Source organism: Mastigoproctus giganteus, chromosome 8 (assembly GCF_048544385.1).
Source record: "Mastigoproctus giganteus isolate SK-2022 chromosome 8, ASM4854438v1, whole genome shotgun sequence".
Lineage (NCBI taxonomy): Eukaryota > Metazoa > Arthropoda > Arachnida > Uropygi > Thelyphonidae > Mastigoproctus > Mastigoproctus giganteus.
In genome coordinates, this window is record NC_143582.1 from 208,311,087 (window position 1) to 208,337,429 (window position 26,343).

The 26,343-nt window shown below is 36.9% G+C and overlaps 1 protein-coding gene across 1 annotated transcript in view; it reads right to left on the reverse strand.

Annotated features, from left to right (window-relative positions):
* Positions 1-26,343, reverse strand: part of LOC150082232 (uncharacterized) — a 1,008,282-nt gene that overhangs the window by 834,299 nt on the left and 147,640 nt on the right. The window contains exons 28-30 of the mRNA XM_090379191.1: positions 22,544-22,568; positions 16,216-16,393; positions 9,111-9,389 (exon numbers count right to left, since the gene is read on the reverse strand). Coding sequence (XP_090235317.1) covers positions 9,111-9,389; positions 16,216-16,393; positions 22,544-22,568 — 482 coding nt within the window. The remainder of the gene's footprint in view (positions 1-9,110; positions 9,390-16,215; positions 16,394-22,543; positions 22,569-26,343) is intronic.

Here is a 26,343-nt window from a genome sequence, read left to right on the forward strand (position 1 = left end):
GCTAAAAAATTCCCCAGGGGCAAAAAAATAATTTGATTAGTAATTCTAAAATAAATATTGTAATGTCAGTGTTGTGGTTTTTTCACTTAAAATATTAAAAAAAAAAAAAAAAAAAAAGGTATTTTTTTATGTCACATATATGTGGCCGACATGGCTCAGTAGGTTGCTTTATTTCTTGAGAAGCTATGTCAGCCACATATGTGTGATGCTATTACAGCATACATATGAACGTCGTTTGTGATTAGTTTATTGCACACGTGGCGAGCACTGCAATAAAACTAATTGCGATAAAATAAACTCTCAAACATCGGAATAAGTTTGTCAGTATTCTTAGAGATTTTGTGAAAACAAGTTTGTTAGCGCGGTGTATTATCCATCATATTGTGTTGTGATTTTCCACAAGTTTGTACAAGTGTGTTGTAAAAAAAAAAAAAAAAATCTAAAAAGGAATGTTTAAAAGAAAATTACGAAAATAATAGGAACTAAGAGAAATTGCTGCAATTTACAATTATGGAGAGTTAAACTTCTCACAGACACACCGTTGTTCTGAAAAAGAAACTCTACATCCTTCCTAAAATGAAACTCTACATCCTTCCTAAAATGAGGCTTCATGGCCTGCATGCAGTACTCAAGGTGTGGCCTGACGACTGCCTTATACAAGGCGACAATCACCTCCTTATTCCTGCTAGAAAAATTCCTGTATATCATTATCATCATTTATTATTATTTGCCATATGGTGCAAAGATGCCTGAGGCTTTTGCTGCACCAGCCAAAAAAAAATTTTTTTGTTATCCTGAAAGAGAATGAGAGAAAGAACAAGTCAGAAGTAGAAAGGAATCACCAAGAAAGAGAAGACAGGTGACATCCAGCTCAGGACCCTGGGTGTGCCAAGCCCATACTCACCAGATGTGAGCCTCTGGGGTTATCTCATTGCCAAATACCACATCGATGGTTCGACTGTTGATGATCCTGCTCAGTTAGCAAACAAACTGAATGAGTATTTTGCATCTACATTCACACTTGAGGAATTATTAAGGTTTGAAAATGGCAGAAGGTTATCAAATTGTAGCAGGATACTTAATGATTTTGTAATAACTGAGAGCAAAGTGGATACTTAATGATTTTGTAATAACTGAGAGCAAATCGTTGAAGTTAAACGTAAGAAAAGCACCTGGGGTGGATGGGATCTATCGAGTTATATTAAAAGAGGCAGCAAAGCAACTAAGCAAACCCTTAGCCATAATTATGAGAGCATCCTTGGACTCAGGTTCCCATGGACTGGAGATGTGCAAATGTATCCCCAATTCACAAAGGGGGATCGAAGGGTGACACGAGTAATTACAGACCAGTTAGTTTAACTTCTGTTCCGGGTAAAATAATGGAGTCGCTGGTTAAAGATGCATTGCAGGATCATCTAGACAGGACTGCAGCAATAATTCAGACACAGCATGGGTTTGTTAAGGGAAAGTCTTGTCTGACAAATTTGATAGGATATTATGATGTGGTTACAAAGGAACTGGATGCAAAAAATAATTTTGATATCATATATTTGGATTTCAAGAAAGCTTTTGACACTGTTGCGCATGGAAGACTATTGTATAAATTGGAGCAGAATGGTATTAAGGGTAAGTTGCTACAATGGATAAAAGGATGGTTAACTGCGAGAAGACAGAGGGTGGTAATCAATGGGTGCTGCTCTTCGTGGACTAATGTTATTAGTGGAGTCCCACAGGGTTCGGTGTTAGGTCCACTGTTGTTTTGTATATTTATCAATGATATTGATGAAGGTATATCAGGCTTAGTGTTGAAGTTTGCAGATGATACAAAGGTTGGCAGGGTTGTTAATGACAGTAACGGCAGTGTGCTACTGCAACAGGATCTAGATAATTTGGGCAGATGGGCTAAGAAGTGGCAACTGAAGTTTAACCTTGACAAATGCAAAGTACTGCATATGGGTAGAAGAGAAACGTATCAACTGTGTGGTACTACACTTAAGGTGGTAGAAAATGAAAAAGACCTGGGAGTAATTGTGCAGGCAGATATGAAGTTTTCTGAGCAATGCAGACAGGCTGCCAGGGCAGGTCATGGGGTTTTGTCAATGATATATAGGAATTTTGCTAGCAGGGAAAAGGAGATGATTATCCCTCTGTATAAGGCAATGGTCAGGCCACGTCTTGAGTACTGCGTACAGGTCTGGAGGCCTCATTTTAGGAAGGATGTAGATTTACTTGAGCGTGTACAGAGAAGGGCAACAAGATTGGTGAGGGGAATGAAGGGATCCTCTTAACAAGAGAGGCTTAAGTTCTGCAAATTGCAGTGGCTGGAGACTAGGCACCTGCACGGTGATCTGATTGAGGTGTATAAGGCCTTGAATGGGTTCAGCACGCTGAATTCTGATGGGATCCTTCCACTTGTTCAGATTACGAACCTAAGGGGGCATAAATTCAAATTACGAAAGGACAGATATAGAATAGATGTGCGGAAATTTGCCTTTAGCCAGCGGGTGGTTAATTGCTGGAACAAACTTCCATCTGTCGTTGTGGAAGTTGATAGGTTGAATAAATTTAAGGAGGAACTGGACAGGCATTTGGAGGGAATGGTGTGATTTTTTTTTTTTTTTTTTTTTGGCTGATGCTGCATAAGCTCATACATTTGCTTTCTTGCATCACATGCCACTACTACTACTACTACTACTACTACTGCTACTGCTACCTGCTCTTGCAGCCTGTCTGCACTGTCAGAAAACTTCATATCTGACTGCACAATTATTCCCAGGTCTTTTTCATTTAAGTGTAGTACCACACAGTTGGTATGTTACCCTGGGATTACTTCTACCCATATGCAGTACTCTGCATTCGTCAATGTTAAACTTCAGTTACCACTTCTCAGCCCATCTGCTCAACTTTTCTAGATGCTGTTGCAGTAGCATATAATCATTACTATCATTAACAACCCTACCAACTTTTGTATCATCTGCAAAATTCGTCATTAAGCCTGATATACCTTCATCAATTTCATTGATAAATATACAAAACAACAATGGGCATAACACCGAACCTGGGAGACTCCACTAATAATATTAGTCCAAGAAGAGCAATGTCCATTGATTACCACTCTCTGTTTGTTTGTTATTTGGTTTTTAGGAGCATTAGCAACTAAGGCCATATTGCTCCGGGATATGCGGTGGTCATTCCCGGACCTTTCCGCATCCTCCATATTTGGTGGTGATGGGCTCGAACCCTGGTCTAATCAAGAAGGATGTGCTACGCACTGCTGCTCCTTCCCACCTGGCTACAGAGGCGCCACCACTCTCTGTCTTCTCCCACTCAACCGTACCGTTATCCATGGTAGCAACTTGCCTTTAATGCCATACTGCTCAAATTTGTACAGTAGTCTTCCATGTGCAACAGTATCAAAAGCTTTCCTGAAATCCAAGTATATGATATCAAAATTATTTTTTGAATCCAGTTCCTTTGTGACCACATCATAATGTCCAATCAAATTAGTCAGACAAGACTTTCCCTTAACAAAAAAACCCATGCTCTGTCTGAATTATTACAGCAATCTAGTCTAGATGATCCCACAATGCTTCTTTAATCAGTGACTCCATCATTTTCCCCAGAACAAAAGTTAAACTAACAGGTCTGTAATAACTTGTGTCACTCTCTGATCGTCATTGTTAATTGCGGACACATTTGCACATCTCCAGGTCTGTGGGGACCTCCCCTGAGTCCAACGATGCACTCATAATTATGGCTAAGGGTTTGCTTACTTCCTTTGCCACCTCCTTTAATATAACTGGATTAAACCGATCCACCCCAGTAGCCTTTCTTCTGTTTATCTTCAACAATTTCTCCTCCACTTTGCTCTCAGTTATTACAAAATCATTTAGTTCCCTGTTAGAATTTAATAAAATTCTGTTCTTCATGTTCCTAAAGAATTCCTCATTGGTGAGTGTAGATGCAAAATACTCATTCAGTTTGGCAGCTATAATAGCAGAATCATCTACAGTCAAACCATCGATATCAAACAAATCAATTTGATTCTTCCCCTTCCTTTTAGAGCTTATATAAGTTAGCATTAGCATTAGCATTAGTAGAGGCATATGATGCAAGAAAGCAAGCTTATGCAGCATCAGCCAAAAAAAAAAAAAAAAAAAAAACGAACTTCCACTTCACCCCTCCGTTCGTTCGAAATACCCGTCAAGCTGAACCTTAAATTTATTTAGGCTATCAACTTCCACAACAAGGGATGGAAGTCTGTTCCATCAACCAACTACCCACTGGCTAAAGGCAAATTTCCGCACATGTATCCTAAATCTGTCTTTCCTCAATTTCAATTTATGCCCTCTCAAGTGATTATTCTGGGCAAGAGGAAGAATCCCATCAGCACTGAACATGCTCAAACCATTCAAGGCTTTATACACCTCTATCAGATCACCTCGCTGGTGCCTAGTCTCCATACACTGTAATTTGCAAAACTTAAGCCTTTCTTCGTAAGAGCAACCCTTTGTTCCATTCACTAATCTTGTTGCCCTTCTCTGTACTCGTTCCAGCAGCTCTGCATCCTTCTTGAAATGAGGCCTCCAGACCTGTATACAGTACTCAAGGTGAGGCCTGACCATTGCCTTGCAAGGTAATAATCACCTCCTTATCCCTGCTAGAAAAATTCCTGTATATCATTGACAAGGCACCATGAGCTACTCTTGCAGCCCATCTGCACTGCTCAGAGAACTTCATATCTGCCTGCACAATTACCCACAGGTCCTTTTCATTCTCTACCACTGTCAGTGTAGTACCGCAGTGTTGATACGTTACTCTGGGGTTACTGTTTCCCATATGTACTACTTTACATTTGTCAGTGTTAAACACCATTTGCCACCTCTCAGCCCATCTGCTCAACCTTTCCAGATCCTGTTGCAGCAGCATAGTGTCAGTAGTATCCTTAACAACCCTGCCAACCTTTGTATCATCTGCAAACGTGGACGTTAAGCTTGAAATACCATCATCAATATCATTTATAAATACAGAAAACAATAATGGACCCAACACTGAACCCTGAGGGACTCCACTAATAACATTAATCCACGATCAGCAGTGTCCATTGATTACCACTCTCTATCTTCACCCCCTCAACCACCCCCTTATCCATAGCAGCAATTTGCCTCCAATGCCACACTGCTCCAATTTGCGCAGCAGTCTTCCATGTGCAACAGTATCAAAAGTCTTTTTAAGATCCAAGTATATAATATCAAAGTTATTCCCTGCATCCAGTTCTTTTGTGACTGCATCATAGTATCCAATCAAATTGGTCAGGCAAATTTCCCTTAACTTTCCCTTAACAAAACCATGCTGTGTCCAAGCTATAACTGAAGTCTTGTCTAGATGATCCTGCAGTGCTTCTTTAACCAGTGCCACCATTAACATTCCTGGAACAGAAGTTAAACTCACAGGTCTATAATTACTTGTGTCAGTATTTGATCCTCCTTTGTGAATTCTCCATTATATGGGTACCTCCCCTGAGTCCAAGAAAGCTCTCATAATTATGGCTAAGGGTTTGCTTACTTCCTTTGCTGCCTCCTTTAATATAACTGGATAGATCCCATCCACCCCAGGTGCCTTTCTTGTGTTTATCTTCAACAGTTAAGAAGTCTTTGCTGTTTTTCTTTGCATACTTTGCCAAAGATTTCTCATAATCTGCCTTCACTCTAACCTCCTTTGTGATTTGATTACAGACTAGCTTATATCTACCATAAGCTTCTGTGTTGTCTGATAATTCATAGGCATACCATGCATTTTTCTTCTCTGCCACGAGTCTGTTAGTTCATCTAACATCCATTTGGTCCTAAACCTTGAACAGTATTTCTTATTTCGTATGAAAAGCCTAGTAGCTTCCAAGTTTAATTCCTTGAATGCTTCCCATGTAGAATTTAAAAATTGTCTGAGACCACTGTAGTCACCTCTACAAAAGCACAAACACTTCCCTTTACTCCTGATGGTAGTTAAATCTTTAAGTAAATCCCACACTGGTACACTGTGATCACTGCCACCTAGTGGTTCCTTTATCCATAAATTCTTAATGCATGAATAATCATTGCTGGTAATCAGATCATGAGTATTACTCCCTCTGGTTGCCTCTCGTACATGCTGCTGTAGAATACAATCATCCAATAAATCCACAAAAGTCTTGCTCATGTGCAAGTGACCAACTAACAAGTTCCAGTCAATATCTGGGAAGTAATATTCTCCATTATAAGACATTCTAATTTACTGGTCCACTCTATTTCTCTGTTCACTGTACTCATCAGAGTCATTAGGCCTATAACAAACTCCTACTCTCATTTTTACTTTCCCAGTGTTTATGTCACACCAGACTGACTCAACATTGCACTGTCCACCCATGTCAACTGGATGCACTTCCTTAGATTTTATGTGTTCTTAACTAACAGCATAACCCCTCCTCCCTCCCTTCCTATCTTGTCTATCCATTCTGTACACATTGTACTCTGCAAATTCCAATTCTGCATTCTTCATATCTGTGTGACACAAGTTTCTGATATCCCAACAATATCGGCCTTTGATGTCTTGACAAGCACTTTAAATTCATCAAATTTATTTACTATTCTCCTAGCATTGGTGTACATGCAAGTATACATGCACCTGTTCTTACTCTTAGTTACCCTAACACAGCCTGTTAACAAGCACAGACCATGCTGGGAAAAATTCTACCCCATGAACCTTGCAATCTCTCCGGGGCTGAAATGATTGACAAGGCTCTCATCACATACCCCCTCCTATTATGTCTGGGCAGGATTGCAGCCACTTTCAAATTTAACCTTCATTTGCGATTTTTTTCAACATTGACCTGTACTTGTTAATTAAATTTGCAAATCTCCGACACTTAATGTCATTAGTGCCAATGTGTACGATATCACCTTTTGCACCACTTGCACAATATCACCTTTTGTGCCGTTAAAAGATGATATCTGCCCTACACATCAACTTTTGCCCCTGGCAGACATATCCCGGTCCTATTCCACCTATCCTTTTTTCACAATATACTTCCCATTCCCCTGACAAATAAGTCAACGACAATAACTAGCTACTGTGGAACCAGCGCATTCTGCCCTGAAGATTGCCACTGTATTGCCTGGTGTGCAAGAGTGAACTCTAGTGTTGAACTGGGCAGCTGGGAGCTTGATAGGACCCCGTTTTAATTTCTTCGAGGGCATCTACCCAACTCATGTCCAACAGAATTCTGAGTTGGCACCTAATTTCTTGACATTCTTTGCATCTCACACACACACACACACACACACACACACACACACACACACACACACACACACACACACACACACACACACACACACACACACACACACAAAGACATCCTCCATGGATTTATCATGTCCTGTTACAGATAGGTTCACAAACATTTCGCATTTTGCACATTTTTTTAGATTGTGATGCGTTGGAGGATCACCTCCTTCAGTTCTCCACCAAGCCACAGCACTTCTGCTACTTTGCACACGTTGTGATGACAAAAGCTCAGAAATTGTCTTCTCTTCAAAGTAAATGCCACATTAGTTTTGCTGGGAGCTAAACCAATCTTTGGGATTTCAAAAATCAGTTGGAAAATATTTATTTTGGATTTTTTTTTTTTTTTTCTCTCAATTTTACTGCTAAATTGAACCTATTGCAAAAGGAATTGAGTCAAAAGCTTGTTTAGTGTTTCCATTATTCAAGTTCAAAGAGTGTTCCAGGCAGAGGGTCATAAGCAAATTATTATATAGGTGTTGTTACAAGATGGTCTTAGTGTACATATCATTATGGCAATGGCAATGGCACTAGCCCATAAATCCATGTAATAATTTTAATAACTATCACCATATTATCTCTATCTCCATGTATCTAATATGCTATACATATATACATATATATATATATATCCAATATTTTTAATTTCAAAACCAAACAAATAAATAAATAAAATAAAACATAAGCCAGTAGTATGGCAAAAATTTACGTCTTACCTTTACTCTCCCTTTTCCGTTTGTTCGTTTTATTTTGGGTTATTTTTATGTAAATTTTCGGTGTACAGTTTTTGCCATACTACTGGCTTATGTTTTATTCTATTTGTTTGGTTTTGAAATTAAAAATATTGGATATATTTTGGCTTCATATGGAGGATTTGTGTGTCGCTGCCTCTAATGAAAGCTCGATATTTATTTATTTTATTATATTTTAACTTTTGTCATTATTTAAACACACACACACGCACACACACGCACACGCACACACACACACACACAGTGTATATATAGATATATATTTATTTACAGAATTCTTATTCAGAGATTTGTAACTAGGATTATGTTATTTTGTATAAAAAATTTTGTTTGTTATTTGTATAATTTTACTGAATTTTAATTTCTGTAGTCTGTATGATACACATTATTGAATTATATTTAAATGTGATTATTAAAAAAGTATTTTTATTATTATTATACTGTAGTTTTGTTTTATATCGCTTATACTTGTAGCCGCATTGACTATGAAAATAATATCAATGAAAAATATTCATATAATATTCTCACTATAATCTTCTAATTTTCGTGGGTCAAATTGATTCCCTGCACAACTGTTAATATAACAAAAATTTGCACACAAGGTGTGCTGAAATACAATCTAGACGTCTGAGGTGTCTAGACCGCATTTCAGTAATCTCAAAGATGACCTCTGTTTTTTTAACCCCTCAATCATAACCTTGAGATGCCTTAAATTAGCCACATTCCAGTTTTTATTAGATTTAATATTTATGGGATAAATATTGGGAGATTTTTATATGTTCAGAAGTGGCTGAATTGGAGTAATGGAAATGTACATGCATTTGATATATAAGGGAGTTCATTAATTTAGAAACATTGCTATTAAGAAAATCAGGCCAAAATAAATATATAGTATCTCACTAGGACCAAGCAAACACTTTGAGTTTATAATTACACAGGAGTTTGTTACACAAAGATTTTCTGTATATTATTATATAAAATGTACTGCAATTCAAAATATTAACAGAGCAAAGAGAAACAAAAAACCTAACATCTTACTTTTGGCTTTGGAGTACCATCAATGACACATTGAAATTTCACTTCCTTTCCTTTAAGAACTGTAGCATCCTCAAGATATTTTTTAAAATATGGTGGTGTTTCAGGAATTGTGGGTTTTGTCTGTACTTCAGAAACTGTTTTTTTAGGAATAACTGAAAGAACAGCAAAACATTTTGCTTCTCCAAATTTATTGGCAGCACTAACCATATAATTGCCATCATCTTCTTGAAATGCTTCAGGAATGGTAAGAGATACTACACCAGTAGGATCGTGAGTTATCTGAAATTAGATTAATTACTTTATCAATCATCAATAAATTTCTCCTGTGATTCATTTTTACATAATTTTTTAATGTAAAAATACTTTAATTTAATGTAACATATTTCATTTGACAGTCAAATTGGAAATTTTGCTTTAAAAATCTGGAAATTTAATATATGATAAAAGCTAAATCCAGAAGTAAACAAATTTCATAGTTGGTTTTTAAATTTAGATAGAATGCTACTATATGTATATAATAGGAATTTGGATATTGTCTTCATCAAATTTTAGGTATAGATCTAAGTATCTATAGTATACTGATATAGGATATGCATAAAATTAACTATAAAAACAGAAATTCAAATCAACTTGTACCTAAGATTTTATGGATAAATAGACTTCTAGCTAACTTTTTTTTTTTAAGAAAATCCCAAACACAAGAGATATTAGAACCTATAGTACTTAGTACCGTGCATGGGTTGGAGGTTGAGAAAACAAAAGAAGATATTTGTTGACATTAGACTTGAACTTCTGCAGACTGCAATTTTCAGGAAATACATATGAAGGAAGGTTGTTCCAGAAAACGGCAGATGAATGAATAAACAAGAAAGATGAAAATTTGGTTCTGGAGTTTGAAGTTGGACAGTAAATGGATGTTGGGTGGTTGTGGCATTTGTTTGGACTGTTTTGAAAGAGAGAGCGGGAATAATAGAAGCCAATTCTGAAGAACAGTGCCCATGGAAGTATCTCTAGAAAAGGCATGCAGCAGAAACAGTACGTCTATGAGACAGCGGGTGGAGAGATTCTGTTAGAGATGAGTCATTAATTAACCTAACTGCCCTCTTCTGAATGGAATCCAGAAGCCTGAGAGAGGTTTTAGAGGCACTGTCCCAGATGTGGGAATAATATTCCATGGTAGGGCAGATCTGAAATTTGTACAGAATGAACAGATGTTTGGAAGAAAAGTAATGCCGAGAGCAAAAGAGAAAACCAAGTTTTTTTAGATGCAGAGGAAGCAATATTTCTAATGTGCTTGTGCCAAGAGAGATTAGAAGTCAGGGTAATCCCCAAAAGAGCTATATCATCTTGCCTAGAAATCAGAGCATCACCAAAGATAAGCATAGGAGCAGAAGAATCCTTTTTGCGAGATAAGACAGGAGTGAGTTTTAGGACTGAAATCAACTATGTTGTCTTTGCCCCATTCGAGAATTACCTGGAGATCGTCATTTAAGGAATTGGTAATGGACCTTTGAGAAGTTGAAGCTAATTGAGCAGGGCAAGGTTTCTCGAACTGGAAAGTGGAATGCAATGTGCTATCATCAGCAAACCTATGGATAGGATATTTGGTCAATGGAAGAAGGTCATTCATATACAAAAGGAAAAGAATGGGGGAAAGAACTGAACCTTGGGAGACACCAGAATTAGTGGAGAAGTTAGAAGACAGAGAGCCATCTACCATCACCCTCAGTGTGTGGTCAGTGAGAAAACTGGATAACCAATCACAAAAAACAGTTGGCAAACCATAAGATGGAAGCTTGTTTAGAAGACATTTGTGCCAAACAGAATCGAAAGACTTTGAGATGTCAAGAGCAACTGCTTGTGTTTCACCGAACTTTTCCATTGAATTTGTCCATAAATGGGTAAGCCAGAATATTACCAGTGGATCGACATTGACAGAATTCACACTGGCGATTGTTGATCAGACGGAAGGTTGCTAGGTAGTTTGAGAGTTGGCAGTTAATTGATTTCTCCATTACTTTAGAAAGAGTAGAGGTAACTGCAATGGAACGATAATTGGATGGGAGGGATTTGTCACCCTTTTTAGGAACTGGCTGGATATCAGCAAATTTCCAAGCAGAAGGAAAAATACTTTTGGAATAAGAAAGTGAAAAAAAAGGTGGCAAAGAACAGGAATAAGTTCAGGAGCACAGGTTTTGAGAACAAGTGGGAAAATACTATCAGGAAGACCTTCTGACATCCTTTTGATGGAAGACCACAGGAGGGATTGAATGGAGCATGCTGGGAATGGTGGGAGGTCATTACCAAGATCATTAATACATTAGTTGGAAGAAAAACTAATTAGAAAAACTAACGAAATTATAGTTATAAGTACTTTAATTTCATTAGTTGGAAGAAAAATGGGATGCAAGTAGGTCAGCTTTATCCTTGGCTGAAGTGACAATAGAACCATCTGGTTTTGACAGAGGTGGGCAAAAGTTGCGGCCAACAGCTTTGGCAAGAGCAGAATGCTTGGCTACCATTAGGGCAAGAAGCAAGTTTTTTACACTTAGATTGTTCAAAATCTAGTTTCGACTGATTAACAACTGCTTTACAATTGTTACGAGGTTTGGCTTAGGCAGAATATGAAACTGAAGAATTGGAAACAAGCCAATTAGGATATGCAACAGTCTTCTCTTAAAGAGCCTTAACACATTTATTGGAAAACCAAGGTTTAGATAAAGGATGAGATCTTAATGTGGAGTGTGGAATAAAGGATTCCATTCCTACAAGAATAATTTCACTGACACGATCTGAGCAAACGCTAACATCAGAAGTTTTGAAACAATAATCCAACCAAGGAAAAGAAGAAAAGAAATCTCACAGGTCATCTCATTTTCCATTCTTGTAATGCAAAACAACATGAGGTTGGGAATATCCATGAGATAAAGGCTCCATCAGAGAAGAGACAATCATCAAGTTGTGATCTGAGATGCCTAAATGACCACCCACTTTGACCATGTACTTAGAAGGGTTGTTTGTGAGAAAAAGGTCAAGCACGTTGGCTATATGGTTAGGATTGTCCGTTATTCTGGTAGGTAAATGAACAATCTGTGTGAGGTCATTAGTAATTGCAAAAGCCTCAGCATCTTGACCAGCTGGATCTGAGTGACTAGAGAATGGAAGCCAGCTGGAGTTGTGAACATTAAGGTCACCAAGGAAAATTACCTCACTGTTAGGAAAGTTGGACTGGAGAAAGTCAAGTTGCAAAGAGAGGAAGTCAAGGAGCTCCAAGTGATTAGTGGAGTTGGGAGAATGGTAGAATGGTAGGATGAATTTGACAGAATGAGGCAGAGAGATTTTAAGCCAGAGAAGATTGAAAACAGGAGATTCCAAAAAACCAAGTCTCTGACAGGGAATATTGGAATGGACATATGCACAAGTACCACCTTTGAGGCGAAAGGAATCATACAGTGAATAATTTGAGCAACTGAAATGAGCAGTGGTTGAATCAACCAATAACTGAGATTCTGTCAGAAAAAGTGCATGGAGGTTTGGCTGACTGTAAGTGGAAATGAACATTGCTGAGATTAGAACTGAGACCATGTATATTTGTGAAATGAAATAGAAAGTGTTTGGGAGGTTTAGGTCTTTACACAGATAAGCTTGCTCTATCAGTTTGACAATTCATGGTGTATTTAATAGTAAGAAAAGGTGGGGGTGCAGGTATGATGTATGAAGTAATGAAATTTTTGGATATAGCATATACATGGTAAGTATATACCTAGATCCCTGACATAACATGGCCTCGACAATGTCCCCTGCATACACACTATTCGGACTCCCTCCAGTCACTATCTGGCAGAGTAAAGGTAGCAAGATTATAAACTAGCTAATCCGGAAGCCTCCTAAAGAGTTACCAATAGGTTCGGTCCAATGTACTAACTAGTGGCCAGCCTGCAAACATTGTTTTAGAGCTGTACCCTCAAAATGGAAGGAAGTTCAGATCTTGCCATGGTGTTCATCATAACCTCAAAAGACATCATACTGCATAATGAAAGGAATGGGGAAGGGTTGACCAGAACTTAGCTCTGGAGACTGAACATGGGATCCACCACTTCAAGCCTCCAATAAGCAAAGTGGTGGTATTGCACCGGTTGATGAGTCATCTACCACCTAGTATTGCCTAGTAATACAGAGGGGTGGCATTACTCTGTGTGGTGTGGGCACCACACCTCGATCCTGGCTTACGTTGGTTCACACTGGGTGGTCACCCACCATGTGCTTGTGCATGGAGGTTATACCCAAGATTACTAACAGTTCCACCATCGTGGAGGTGCAAGCAGAGGATTTGGCTGTCAGAGACTGTCTGGACTTCATCGAAATTGGGTCCACTTGATTTGAGTGTCACCCGAATATCAGTTCCATCAGTGTTTTAGACTCTCGGGTAGCAAGCACAGCTTGTCTGGCATATCTGAGAGAATGTCTGTGACAACCTGAAGGACCAATACTGATAACATAGTGAAATCTGATAATGTCCTCAAAACTTTTACAAAACTGGGTATGATTAACATCATACCAGTATAATAATAATGTTAATCTTAAACTGAATTGCTAAGAAAGCCATGATGCAAGCTTGTAAATCTGATATAATTGTTTAGTCATTAACCATGAAAAGATTAGCAATAATGTTTATTTATAATTCCAGTAGCCAAAAAAAAATTTTTTTTTTGAATATCTGGAGGTGTAAGGATGTCAAGAAAGAGAGATCTGTTATGTGCGTCATACACAAAGAGCCGTTTGTATGTACAAAATTGTAGCACATATTTAATGGATGAGTAAAAGTTTATAAACAGATGACTAGATACCAGACTTTCTAATTTTGAAAGATGATATTTCAGTCTCTGAAGTCAGTTTTATAGACATTCTTTCATAATGGCTTAGTAGTAGCTATCTTGTAATAAAAAATTACAGGATAACTTGGAAGTCCACAATGTGGATGTGGAACTGATAATAAGGACATAGATGTGAAATATGTTTCTATGTGTGTGTGTGTGTGTGTGTGTGTGTGTGTGTGTGTGTGTGTGCACGTTTTGCTTGCATGCATTCGTGTTTATGCACACACAGAATATTGGCAATGTATAATCATTCTGCAGCAATAAAACCCTATAATTATACGTCAACAGTGGTAGAGATATAGTAATGGGTACATCTGCAATGTGAAAGGCATCGAAATAAGTGCATAAAAAGACCTATTAAAACACTTGATAAATAAAACAAGGAAAACAAAGGAGATATAAATCTTGGAACCAAGAGAGCATTTTTGTAATAAATCAAAGCATCTTTTGGACTGAACAGTTATATGTGTTAATTAGGTCACTGCTGGAGTTAGAGCGCATCACATGCAGTCTAGTCTCCTTTAGTTCTTCTGTTGACATATATTGCTGTCTTAATATATTACAAGTTGTCAGGTCAGAGCTCCGTGCAGGCAACTCCAGAGATGATGGTCAAAGTGCTGATCCTCTGACAATCCACCTGTCAGGAAACACTTCATTCAAGTACTCATTAACAGCAATAGTGTAATGGACAGGTACTACATCTTGCTGAACTAGACCTTATTAATAAAAAAAAATTAGAACAATATATGATGATAGGTGATAAGAGGACCTTGTATACAGCTTGTATTATAAACAATTTTGTATATTTGAAGTGGTTACTTGTATGCAACAAAGTTCTGGTTATTTCTGAGCCCATCAACTGCATAATGTGACATGTTTTGAGGTTAAGATAACCATCCCAGATGAATCCAATATTCCTTATATTCTAGAGTACAACACTAAAACACATTCCCTAGAAAGCAGACTGAACCACTTCTAATGCATTAGGAGAAAAATAATCTTGATGCCACCTACTCTGTCAGGCCAAGAGGCATATGTAGTGGGGGTGGAGGAACTGCCAACATTATGCTTTGTTGAGGTGGGTATACCCCAGCACATAAATGGCACAATGAATCATGAAAAATCAAACAAATAGAACAAACTCATCTGTCAAAAAAAAAAAAAAAACCTCCCATGAACTTCTAATTCATATCACAAATAATATATGGTCTCAATTCTAATTCTCAGTTCTAGATGAAGTCCATTTCAACGTTAAGTCTCCTAAATCCCACTTACACTTCTAAAGGAACTTCAACTGCTTAAATTCAGTCCTGGAATTTGAGATAGAAGGAATATGCATTTCCTGAAAATTATAACTGGCAAATATTCAAGACCAACACACCAACAGGTTTTTTAACTACTTCTCCAGCCCTCAACCCATGCACAGTACCAGAAAGGGGACCTATTTCAAAATTGAACTATGTTACACCAGAATATATCTCTACCAAAAATTACATGTAGCTATTATATATTTTTATAAGAAATAAAACTATCATAGGCTATCATCTGCAAAATATTTTTACTCATTATTATTATAAAATGCTTTTAGTTTAGTTAATGATCCAAACAAAAGAATATTGACTTTATCACAATTTCAAACTACACTGTTCTTTCATGATGGGTGTCACTCATCGACATTTTGATGCTAGCAAATACAGTAGCTGATGTTACATCACACAAACACTGTGTTGAAAAGTAGGAGCAAAAAAAAAAAAAAAAAAAAAAATTATATTAGTCTTTCTTCCAACTCTATAAAGGCCAGAAAGAGCAAAGGTGGGGGGTTAGTTTTGCTTTATGGGTTCCTTATTATTTTTGTTTATCTGTTTATGTTTTTTTACATTTTGTTCCATTTAATATTGTATTATGATCTGCTTTATAAAGTCATGCATTCAGCATTACACAATATGGGTTTAAATATGCATGTTGCCATAAAAATATAATAAAAAATAAATAACAGGGGCCACTGAATGCTGAATACTATGTAGCTGCAATAATAATAGAATATTGTTAGCACTTCTCCAACAGTACAGTTTTCCTAGCATACAAACTGAAGTTTTTTGTTCAAAATTATGCAAAATTTTGCTCTTTATCTTAGTAACATGAAGTGCTAAAATTAACATCATAATTGCAATATGCATATATTAACTTTACTAGTTCAACATATCATAATAAATTACATTAATTCATACCTGATAATCATTGGAGGAATCAATTTGTTTTTCATCTTTATACCATTTAATAAAAGGCATTGGTTCACCTGTTATTTGGCACTGCAGTTGAACTCTCTGACCTTCTATAACTGTAGTGTCTACAAGCAACTTGGTAAATTGAGGAGGACTGGTCTTCTGCATGGTTAAAATTATATCGCTGAAAAGTAAATGGGACTCTACTTAGATATTAACTTATATCATATATTATTTAATGTAAGTTATACATTGTAAATAATATATTACAGCCTTCCAAAATGAAAAGCTGATCAAGATTCTGGCAATTTTTTGATTTTAATTTTTAATCCTCCATTCCAACTGCTATGACTCCTTTCCACAATCCTCTTACAACCAATATTCAATTTTATGAACTTTTAATCTTGATACTTCACTTTATCCTTATCATCCCAAATCCAAGAACAAGATTCCTACCTGATCAGCCAAATCACAGATATTGAAATGCTTGTTTTCAATGAAAAGATGTTTTAATTTGTATCATTTTTCCATCAATTTTTCTTCAGGATGAACTTTCTGAATATTCAGTGTCATCAATAGAAGTCATTTCACCTTTGAATTTTGAAAACTAACAATTTGAAACAATATTTGAATCCTGCTCATTGTTTCTTCTCCAAAAGCAAGTTTTAACATATCATAGCAGTTCTGCCCTTGCAGTTCTGCTTATTTTGAAACTAAACTTTTTGAACACATGCCAATCTATAGTCAGTTGTTTTCTGATAAACATAAATTGCAGAGAGCATTGTATGCAACGTAAAGCTGTATAGTGCTCTCTAATTAGTGTATGCATCACTTCTAAGTGACCCCAACAGTTTGACAAATTCAAATGATTCAATGGAAAGCATTCTATTGCCATCTAAGCAGAGAATTTTTTACTGAGCTATAGCAGTTAGGAAATTTTTTTTTATCCATCTATTTTTCTAAAATTCAAGGGTAACTGTGTCAAAATATCAAACTAGTTTAGTTAAGCATGATTTTCCCCTAACAAAACTGCATTGTGTAGCCTTTGGAATTACATTTCTATCTGAATGTTCCTGTATTCCACTTTTTATCACTGCTTCCATGACTTTCCCTACCACGAAGTCAAACTGAATGCTCTGAAGTTACCCACTTCTCATTGCTTTCTTCAAAATTAATGGGTATATGCTATTGAGAAGAGCCTTACTTGCCATTAGGCTCAAAAGTTTTTCTACTAAACAATCATCTGTAATTTCAATATCACTAATTTCACAGCCTCTCCTCACTACAAAGGGTCTTTCCTCTGTAAAGATCAATGTGAAGTACTTTACAGAGGAAAGACCCTTTGTAAGTGAGGAGAGGCTGAGTCCTTTTCTGAGTCCAAATCTGAGTCCTTTTCTCTTCTGTATATGAACAGGCGAACATGCATAAAAAATTCCTTGTCCCTGTTCTTTACTCCTTTAGAGAGTGATTTTTCGTACTCATTTGTTGCCAATCTCACCTTTTTTTTTTTTTTTTCTTGTGATACTATTACAGATAAACTTGTAAATGGCACAGGTGTCAGTACTTTTCATCACTGTAACTTTCTCATGTCCCAGGGGCTCACATCTGGTGAGTATGGGCTTGGCACACCCGGAGTCCTGAGCTGGATATCATCATTCTTCTCTTCTTGGTGATTCCCTTTTGACTCTCTCTCTCTCTCTCTCTCTCAGTAACTCGGGAATTTTTTTTTGGCTGGTGCAGCATAAGCCTCAGGCTTCCTTGCACCATATAGCTAATAATAATAATAATGTCACCTTTTTCTGCTCTATAAAAACGGCCTACTTATTATTCACCCATTACAGCGTCCTCTGGGTATATTTTTTCTAAATGGTTTATATGCAATCATGGCTTTTGATGCAATCATATCTATTTTTAAAGATATATCTTTAAAAGTATTGATAATTCTAATGTATTTACATTATATGTGCTATCTCCCCAACTGATAAAAGCCACATAGCACCTTAAGATGTCACAGTCTCCTTTCCTGAAATTAAAATCCACTCATTTGCCTTTAACAACTACTACATCTCTCTCTCTTTCTCATCATCATCATCCAATTTAGACTCACTTCAAACTAATGCCTCCTGTATTGTCAGTGCTATGATATCATCTGGTTCATGAATGGGTGATAATCAGGGCTAGAAGAAATCAGGGCTAGAAGAATATACTTTCATCTAGTACCTTCCCTAACATGCTGATACAAATATACTGCTCGACAAAATTAAAAGAACACATAGAAAATGTAGTGTAACTCATGGAGCTTGTGATAAAGTGGGATAAATTTGGTGTGGTGGTGTACCATAGAATGATGATGAAATGAGGAGACAGCAAGAAACTTTGGAGAGGTATAAGAGACATTTATAAGGGTTGTATACGAATTACCAAAAGGTTACATTACAAAAGTTGATACATGATGCTCAAAAATAAGTTCACATGACATCAGTATGGCATATAATTCTCTGATGTTGGAAGGATGATACCACATTCTCCAACAGCTAAACAGGCCTGACAGCCGTGAACCATGCTTCATATAAGGGTGTCTATGAGATTGTGTGGCAACAAATCCTATTCTTTCACCAGCACAGACCTTAGCTCACAGAGTGACCGAAGAGTTGGCTGTTGGCATGCAATAAGATGCCCAAGGGCATCCCACACATCTTCCATCGGATTTAAGTGTGGTGATTGTGCTGGCCACAGCAGCTGTTGGATATCTTCAGTTTCAAGATATTCCACCACTTGAGCTCTATATGCAGTGGCATTATCGTGCATGAAAATAAAATCTGGGCCAGCTGCACCCCTAAAAAGTCGCACACAGGGTTTTGAGGATCTGTTCTCAGTATTTTGCACAGTTACGGGTGTGACCATTGATCATTATTTCACCCCACATGAGAACACTGCCTCTACAATAAGTGTCCCTTTCTCTGATGTTGGAAAGATGATACCACATTCTTCATTGTCTCCAGATGAAATAATGTCTAGAATCTGTTTGTGGGCTAAAACAAGACTCATCAGTGAACCAAACTTTACCCCATTTGATAGGGCTCGAAGTCACATATTCATGGCGCCAGTTTTGATGAGCTCTGTGGTGGTTTGAGGTTAATGGGATATAAACCACTGGCTTCCTTGTTTAGAGCCCACTCGAATTGAGCCTTCTTAACGCAGTCAGGTTGGAAATATTTTCACCTGTGGTGGAAGCAACCTGAAGAAACAGTTGACAACTGGACATTGTAGGGTTCTATCTTGCTATTAGAGCAAGATAATAGTCTGTTCTGGTTGATGTAAGCCCCAGGCAACCTTGGACAGGTAATCTTGTAATGGTTCCTGTCTCCTGAAACTGCTTCCATAGTGCCAAGATGACGCTGCTTGACATATTAAGCCAACATGCCACCTCCACATGCAACTGCCCAGCTTTAAGTCATCCAATGGCCCACCATCTCAACAACAATTTGCCATTCTGAGTACTGCAGATGTAGCTATCCCATTAAGCAAACCAAAAAACAGGAATGAAGTGATGTGGTCACAACCAGTGTTTTATAGACATGAATAATTTGCATAATGTGTGACTCTAAGGTAGTAAATCAATTTCTATTGGATACTCAGAATTTGCATGCCAGGATGCCTATTATATCAAATATTCACCTTCAGTGACACAGGCTCACATCTGGTGAGCTATTGGAATGAGTACAGAGAAGAGCAACAAGATTAGTGAATGGAACAAAAGGTTGCTCTTACGAAGAAAGGCTTAAGTTTTAAAAATTACAGTGTCTGGAGACTAGGCACCTGCAAGGTGATCTGATTGAGGTGTATAAAGTCTTGAATGGTTTGAGCATGCTCAATGCTGATGGGATTCTTCCTCTTGCTCAGAATAATTGTGGCACCTCCACAGCCAGGAGCAACAGTGCATAGCACATGCTTCTTGATTAGACTGGGGTCCGAGTCCATGACCACCAAATACGGAGAATACGGAACGGTCAGGGAATGACCACCACATATCCCCAGAGAAATATGACCTTAGTTACTAATGCTCCTAAAAACCAAACAACATCAACATCAGAATAATCGCCTGAGAGAGCAAAAATTCAAACTGAGGAAAGAGAGTTGTAGGATAGATGTGCAGAAGTTTGCCTTTAGCCAGCGGGTGGTTGATTGCTGGAACAAACTTCCATCTCTTGTTGTAGAAGTTGATAGATTAAATAGATTCAAGGCAGAACTAGACAAACATTTGGAATGAGTGGATGGGTGAAATGAGAAGGGTGTATTTTTTTTTGTCTGATGCTATATAAGCTTGCTTTCTTGCATCATATGCCAATGCTAATGCTAATGCCAAACATGTTCTTCTCAAAAAAAATTCATATTACTCACCACATTCTTCTAACTGTTTTTAATAAAATTTAGTTGTAATGCAATTGAGTTAAATTTTAATTATATAATCATGTATTTCTAGATTTCTTCAGTAGCAGGATTTCTGTGCATTTTTTATATACCAGGTTAAATTTGAATGAAAAGACAAAAATCTTTCCAATGGCACTGATTTCTCAAATTGTGAAGCAAACAAGTTGTCTATAAGTTACATTAACCCTAGACTGATAGCATTACTTTGTGTTGTGTTTTTAACTTGGAGTTAAGCAGCTGTGTCTAATTACCACATCTTTTTGTGCAGCTTGCAAGATCTTCAATAACCTCTGAATAAGTTAGATAATTCACTAATTTTCATGCCAAGTTAGACAACTTGGCATGAAAATTAGTGAGGTAACAAAAGTTGTGCACGTAAACAGCCCCTGGTACTGGGCTGTAAGAGAAATCTCTATTATCTAATTATTGCAACAGGCACTGAAATAAAAAAAAATAATAAACCACTCTTTTACTGATTCGCTGCACAGGACAATGAAGTCCAGCAGTAGGGCTATTTGCATGTGTAATAATGGTTATGTGTCAACAAGGAAGTTTTTCTTCTGCATACCACTTGGCTGCTCAATGAGGCTACCTGTTATCTGATGTGGGTCCAGTATGACTTTATACAGATATGTCACAGCAGTTTGAGTTCAGTTTGCTATTCACCTCTTTTGGTAATGCCATTCAATTTAAAATTTATATTAACAGTTTTAGGTTGATCCATGAATAATAATGTGATATTTCTAAAGTAAGCATAAATCCAAGACTCAGAGAATGATTGCTCTCAGAATGACTTAAGACAGGATAGAAAAACAGAATGCAGAGGAGGGTCTATTATTTAATTATCATAATAATGGAGCATTCCAACCATATAAACTACACCATACAGCTCCAGATATAGCATGTCATCCCACATCCAAAAAACCCAGTTTCAACCTAAAAAATTTAAAAAAAACTTTCAAATTCTGGGCATAAAAAACAACACAAGGATGCAGAAATCTGTTGAAGCATAATGCTGTCGCCTTAATCCTCCTTTCGATCCATTAAAATTTTGTAACAGTGCTATGAAAGTATTGGATAAAAGACTGGTTATTCCCTAGGCTGTTGGTATATACTTTACAAATTATCCAAAAGAAGTGATAAAGTGATCCCAGCTCTATACTGAACAAAACATAGAATATATGCTCCTTTACAGCTATTCTTTTTTGTGTTTCTTCATACTTTGACCATATATTTTAATACAAATATGTCACAGCAGTTTGAGTTCTGCAAATTTGTCATCTCACACACAATATCATATAACTATCCCCGTCCCAAAAAAGCTGATTATATGAGGAGATGTCAGTTTCCAGAATGCTATAACAAACTGAATTTCAGAATAATCATTCAAAAATATGGAAAAGTTAACAGGGGGTGTGAAACTGAATTCTTTTACCACATATACACGTTCTTTTTTTTTTTTTTTTTTTTCAATTGAAACATCGCACATCTGTATTTACAATATGAGGGTTTCACGGTGTCATTTTCACTGTGGAGTCCCCAGTTTGGTTCATATATAAAAACCAATATATTTTAGACAGAGCCTTTGAAAATAATTTATTGTACTGAATTTTTAATCAAAACTATTCTTCTCAAACAAGATTTATAGAGCATTATTAATAAGAAAATTTAATCAGGACCTGGAACTATTTTTGTTATAGTGAAATGTTCTTTAAAATGATATTGGTTGTAATGGGATTTTTCTCTATCTAAACCATTAGAGCTGGAAATCAATAACTTATAAGAAGTACTTTATTTCAAATTCTCAGAGAAAAGAGATAAGAAGTAGCTTTGTTATTAAAAACGTAAACCTAGAAAAAGTACACTAATTATAAAATTCAGTTTTTTAATTCTGATTTCTTACCGCTTTTCTTCAGCTTCACTAAGAGCTGGAATACAAAAAAGAAATATATAGGTCAGTTGCCATATTTATAATTCCTTTTCTAATTTAAAAATAAAGTCATTGCATTGTTTATATACTGCACTAGCAATGGTGGATTTGGTGTCATTACACATATTAGACAAGAGTTTATTACAAAAGCAAAAACATATTCAATATATGATCTGCATATATCCACACCTCACACACACACACACACACACACACACACACACACACACACACACACACACACACACACACACACACACACACACACACACACACACACACACACACACACACACACACACACAATTTGCTGTGCATTAGCAATACCTCCATTGTGTAAAAATGGTCTAGTCAGTGAAGTGGTGAAGGCTCAGTCAGAAACAGTTGATATAAGATTGTAGACTGCAGATGTGGTGATCAGTTTTTTAGTGTCTGTGAGGAAGAATAGGTTGCTGTTGAAATTTTTCCAATTTCAAACATGGAATGATTGGAAAGGCAAGATGTGCAGGTGCCGCTATGTTGACAACAATGAACATGATTAAGTGCTCCCATTCTGTGATGTCATGAGTATACTGTGACTGGTTCAATGACAGTTGAACACCATCCCTAGGCCACATGTAGCTGATGCCAGAGGTGGGTGAGTGTCATGTGTCTGGTCTTATAACACAGCAACAATGCAGTACAGTGTCCCAGATAACCATCAGTTTCTGACAATAAACGCGAAAGCTTTCATTTTCGTGAGACTGTAATATCACTAGAACTACTAGATATGGTATTATCGTCATCGACTTCCGCCTCAACTTGTGGAATTCTTCATGTCGTGTCTTGAACAAAAGTACCACAGGTTGTTTCAGTAGTTTAGGAATGAACTCAGTTATTAATTGCTGTGTTGATGCTTTAGATAAGTCGCAATATAATTCTCTGTATGAAGACATTAACAACTTAAGCTCACGTGAAAACTTCCCAGCACGTTCTTTATTTGGATCATGTAGGGGCAAAATAATTGCCTTAATTACTGGCCAGTTTAAGACCTTCTTTAATTATATCAGCAGTAAAAGTAGGATTATCTTGATCATTATCATTAACTTCTTCACTTTCAGGAGTCTCAGAAACAATCTCCACTATTTTGTCTTCGCTAAGAGGTTTATCAATTAACAATTCTTCAATATCTGCTGACGTAAGATCATCGAATCCTTCTCTGCCAATTTCACATGCCAAACTTATTATATTGGGGAATTCTGCAGTATAATTGAAGGGAACAGGAGCATTCTCTTTAACACATGTGGGCCAAATAGCATTCCAGCATGCATTCATAGTTTCTGGTCTCAATTCAGATAATGAAAATCGAACCTGATCAATACAATCCATAACTGAAAATTTTTTCCACACATCCATACCTGACAGTGTTTCATCATCATTTACCTTATTCAAACGAATTGAAATGTTCGTCTGACATAATATGTTTTAAAAGTCGCAATTATATCCTGATCTAGAGGGGTTGTAGCAATGATGTGGTATTGGGCGGCAGAAAACAAAATTGCACATTTGGACGTTCTACGGCAGGATGACTGGGTGCATTATCAAGAATCAAAAGCACTTTAAATTCGAGACTTTTGTCATTCAAATAGCGTCTAACTTCTGGCACAAAATGTTTGTGGAACCACTCAGTGAAAATATCAATGGTCACTCAAGCTTTTTTGTTGGCCATCCAATGAACTGGCAATTTTTTAAAATCTACACCTTTCATTGGCCATGGTCTTAATGATTGATTTATGAGCAGTGGTTGTAACACCCGATCTCCTAAAGCGTTCGAACAAAATAGGAGTGTTATGCGATCCTTTGCTGCTTTGAATCCACCAACAGTTTTTTTTTGTATTTTTGATACGTAAGTTCTGTTTGGCATTTTTTTCCAGAAAAGGCCAGTTTTATCCATATTCCAAACTTGTTCATGAGTGTAACCTCCATCTTCAATTATTTTAGCAAGTTTTTGTGGAAATGATTTAGCAGCTGTTTCATCAGCAGAAGCCGTTTCACCTTTAATTTTTATATTTTGAAGAGCATGTCTTTTAATAAACTTAGCCAGCCAACCATTGCTAGCATGAAATTCATATTTTTCCTCGATTGAGATGAAGTATCTGGCTGCAGTTTTTAATATGTTCATAAAATCTCAATGCTGATTGATTGATGGAATTTCCGTCAACTGGCATTCTTTTTTGTACATTATCTTCTATCCACATCACTAAAGCTTTTTCGGCCTTTTCTAGAACAACATCTCCTGTGTATGATGATAATTTCACATTGATTTTGTACCAGAACATACTGCCTTTCTAATAGCCTCTTCATTTTTCTTCATAGATCCGACAGTTGATTCACGGACTCCAAAATACTTATGCACAGCCGTCGCACCTTCCCTAGTTTGAAGATGATCTAAAATTTGAATTTTTATTCCAAGGAAATGGCTTTCCTTATTTTTTTGGTTATCGGCAACATCATGAGGGCTGGATTAAAATCTTCGGTTAACGAAATAAAAGTTTGAAAATTACATACAATGTAGCTTACCATTTATTATTTCTTGGAAAAATTATTAATTTTATAATGCGATTTTTATTTTGATTTCACTTAAAAAATGCAAATGCAAAAAATGCAGTAACTGTGTTGTCTACTCAAACTGCTATGAACTGCTTTTTTATGTGCAGTCAGTTATGTAACTTGGGGAATTCCAATAAATGAAATTCGTAAGAATTTTCTAAGTTGATACAAGAAACCAAATTCAAACTGCAAACAACTGCTGTTTTTTTTGTTTATGCACAGTCAATTACGTAATTCGGGGAATTTAGAATTTAGAATTTTCTTAATTGAAACGAGAATGCAATTCTACAAAATTCTCAGAATTTTCTTGAATTACGGATATTTTCATAACTTAGACTTTAGGTTGGTCGCGTAAAAGTGAATAAAAATCACATAAAAAATTATTTTTGATATCCCAATTTGTGTAACTCCGAATTCGTGTAAAAAAATTCACATAAAAAGAGGTTTAGGTGTATTATGTTCCATGTGGGAACTAGCATGCTGTCTTTCTTTGTGATAATTCTTCTGACACACCTCGACCGCGACTTACATTGGTTCACACCTGGGTGGTCACTCACAGTGTGCTTGTGCATTGGGGTTATACCAAGGATTACTACCAGTTCTACCATCATGGAGGTGCAAGCAGAGGATTTGGCTGTCAGAGACCGTCCGGACTTCACTGAAATTGGGTCCACTTGACTTGAGTTTCACCCGAATATCAGTTCCAGCAGCATTTTAGACTCCCAGGTAGCAAGCACAGCTTGACTGGCATATCTGAGAGAATGTCTGCGACAACCTGAAGGACCAATACTGATAATATAGTGAAATCTGATAATGTCAAGGACCAAATATACAGCGATTTTGCTAATAGCATTAGCATTATTAGAGGCATATGATGCAAGAAAGCAAGCTTATGCAGCATCAGCCAAAAAAAAACAAAAAAAAAAAAAAACACTTCCATTTCGGCCCTCTGTTCATTCGAAATACCTGTCCAGCTGAGCCTTAAATTTATTTAGGCTATCAACTTCCACAACAAGGGACGGAAGTCTGTTCCACCAACCACCTACCCGCTGGCTAAAGGCAAATTTCCACACATCTATCCTACATCTATCTTTCCTCAATCTGAATTTATGCCCTCTCAGGTGATTATTCTGAGCAAGAGGATGAGTCCCATCGCCATTGCGCATGCTCAAACCATTCAAGGC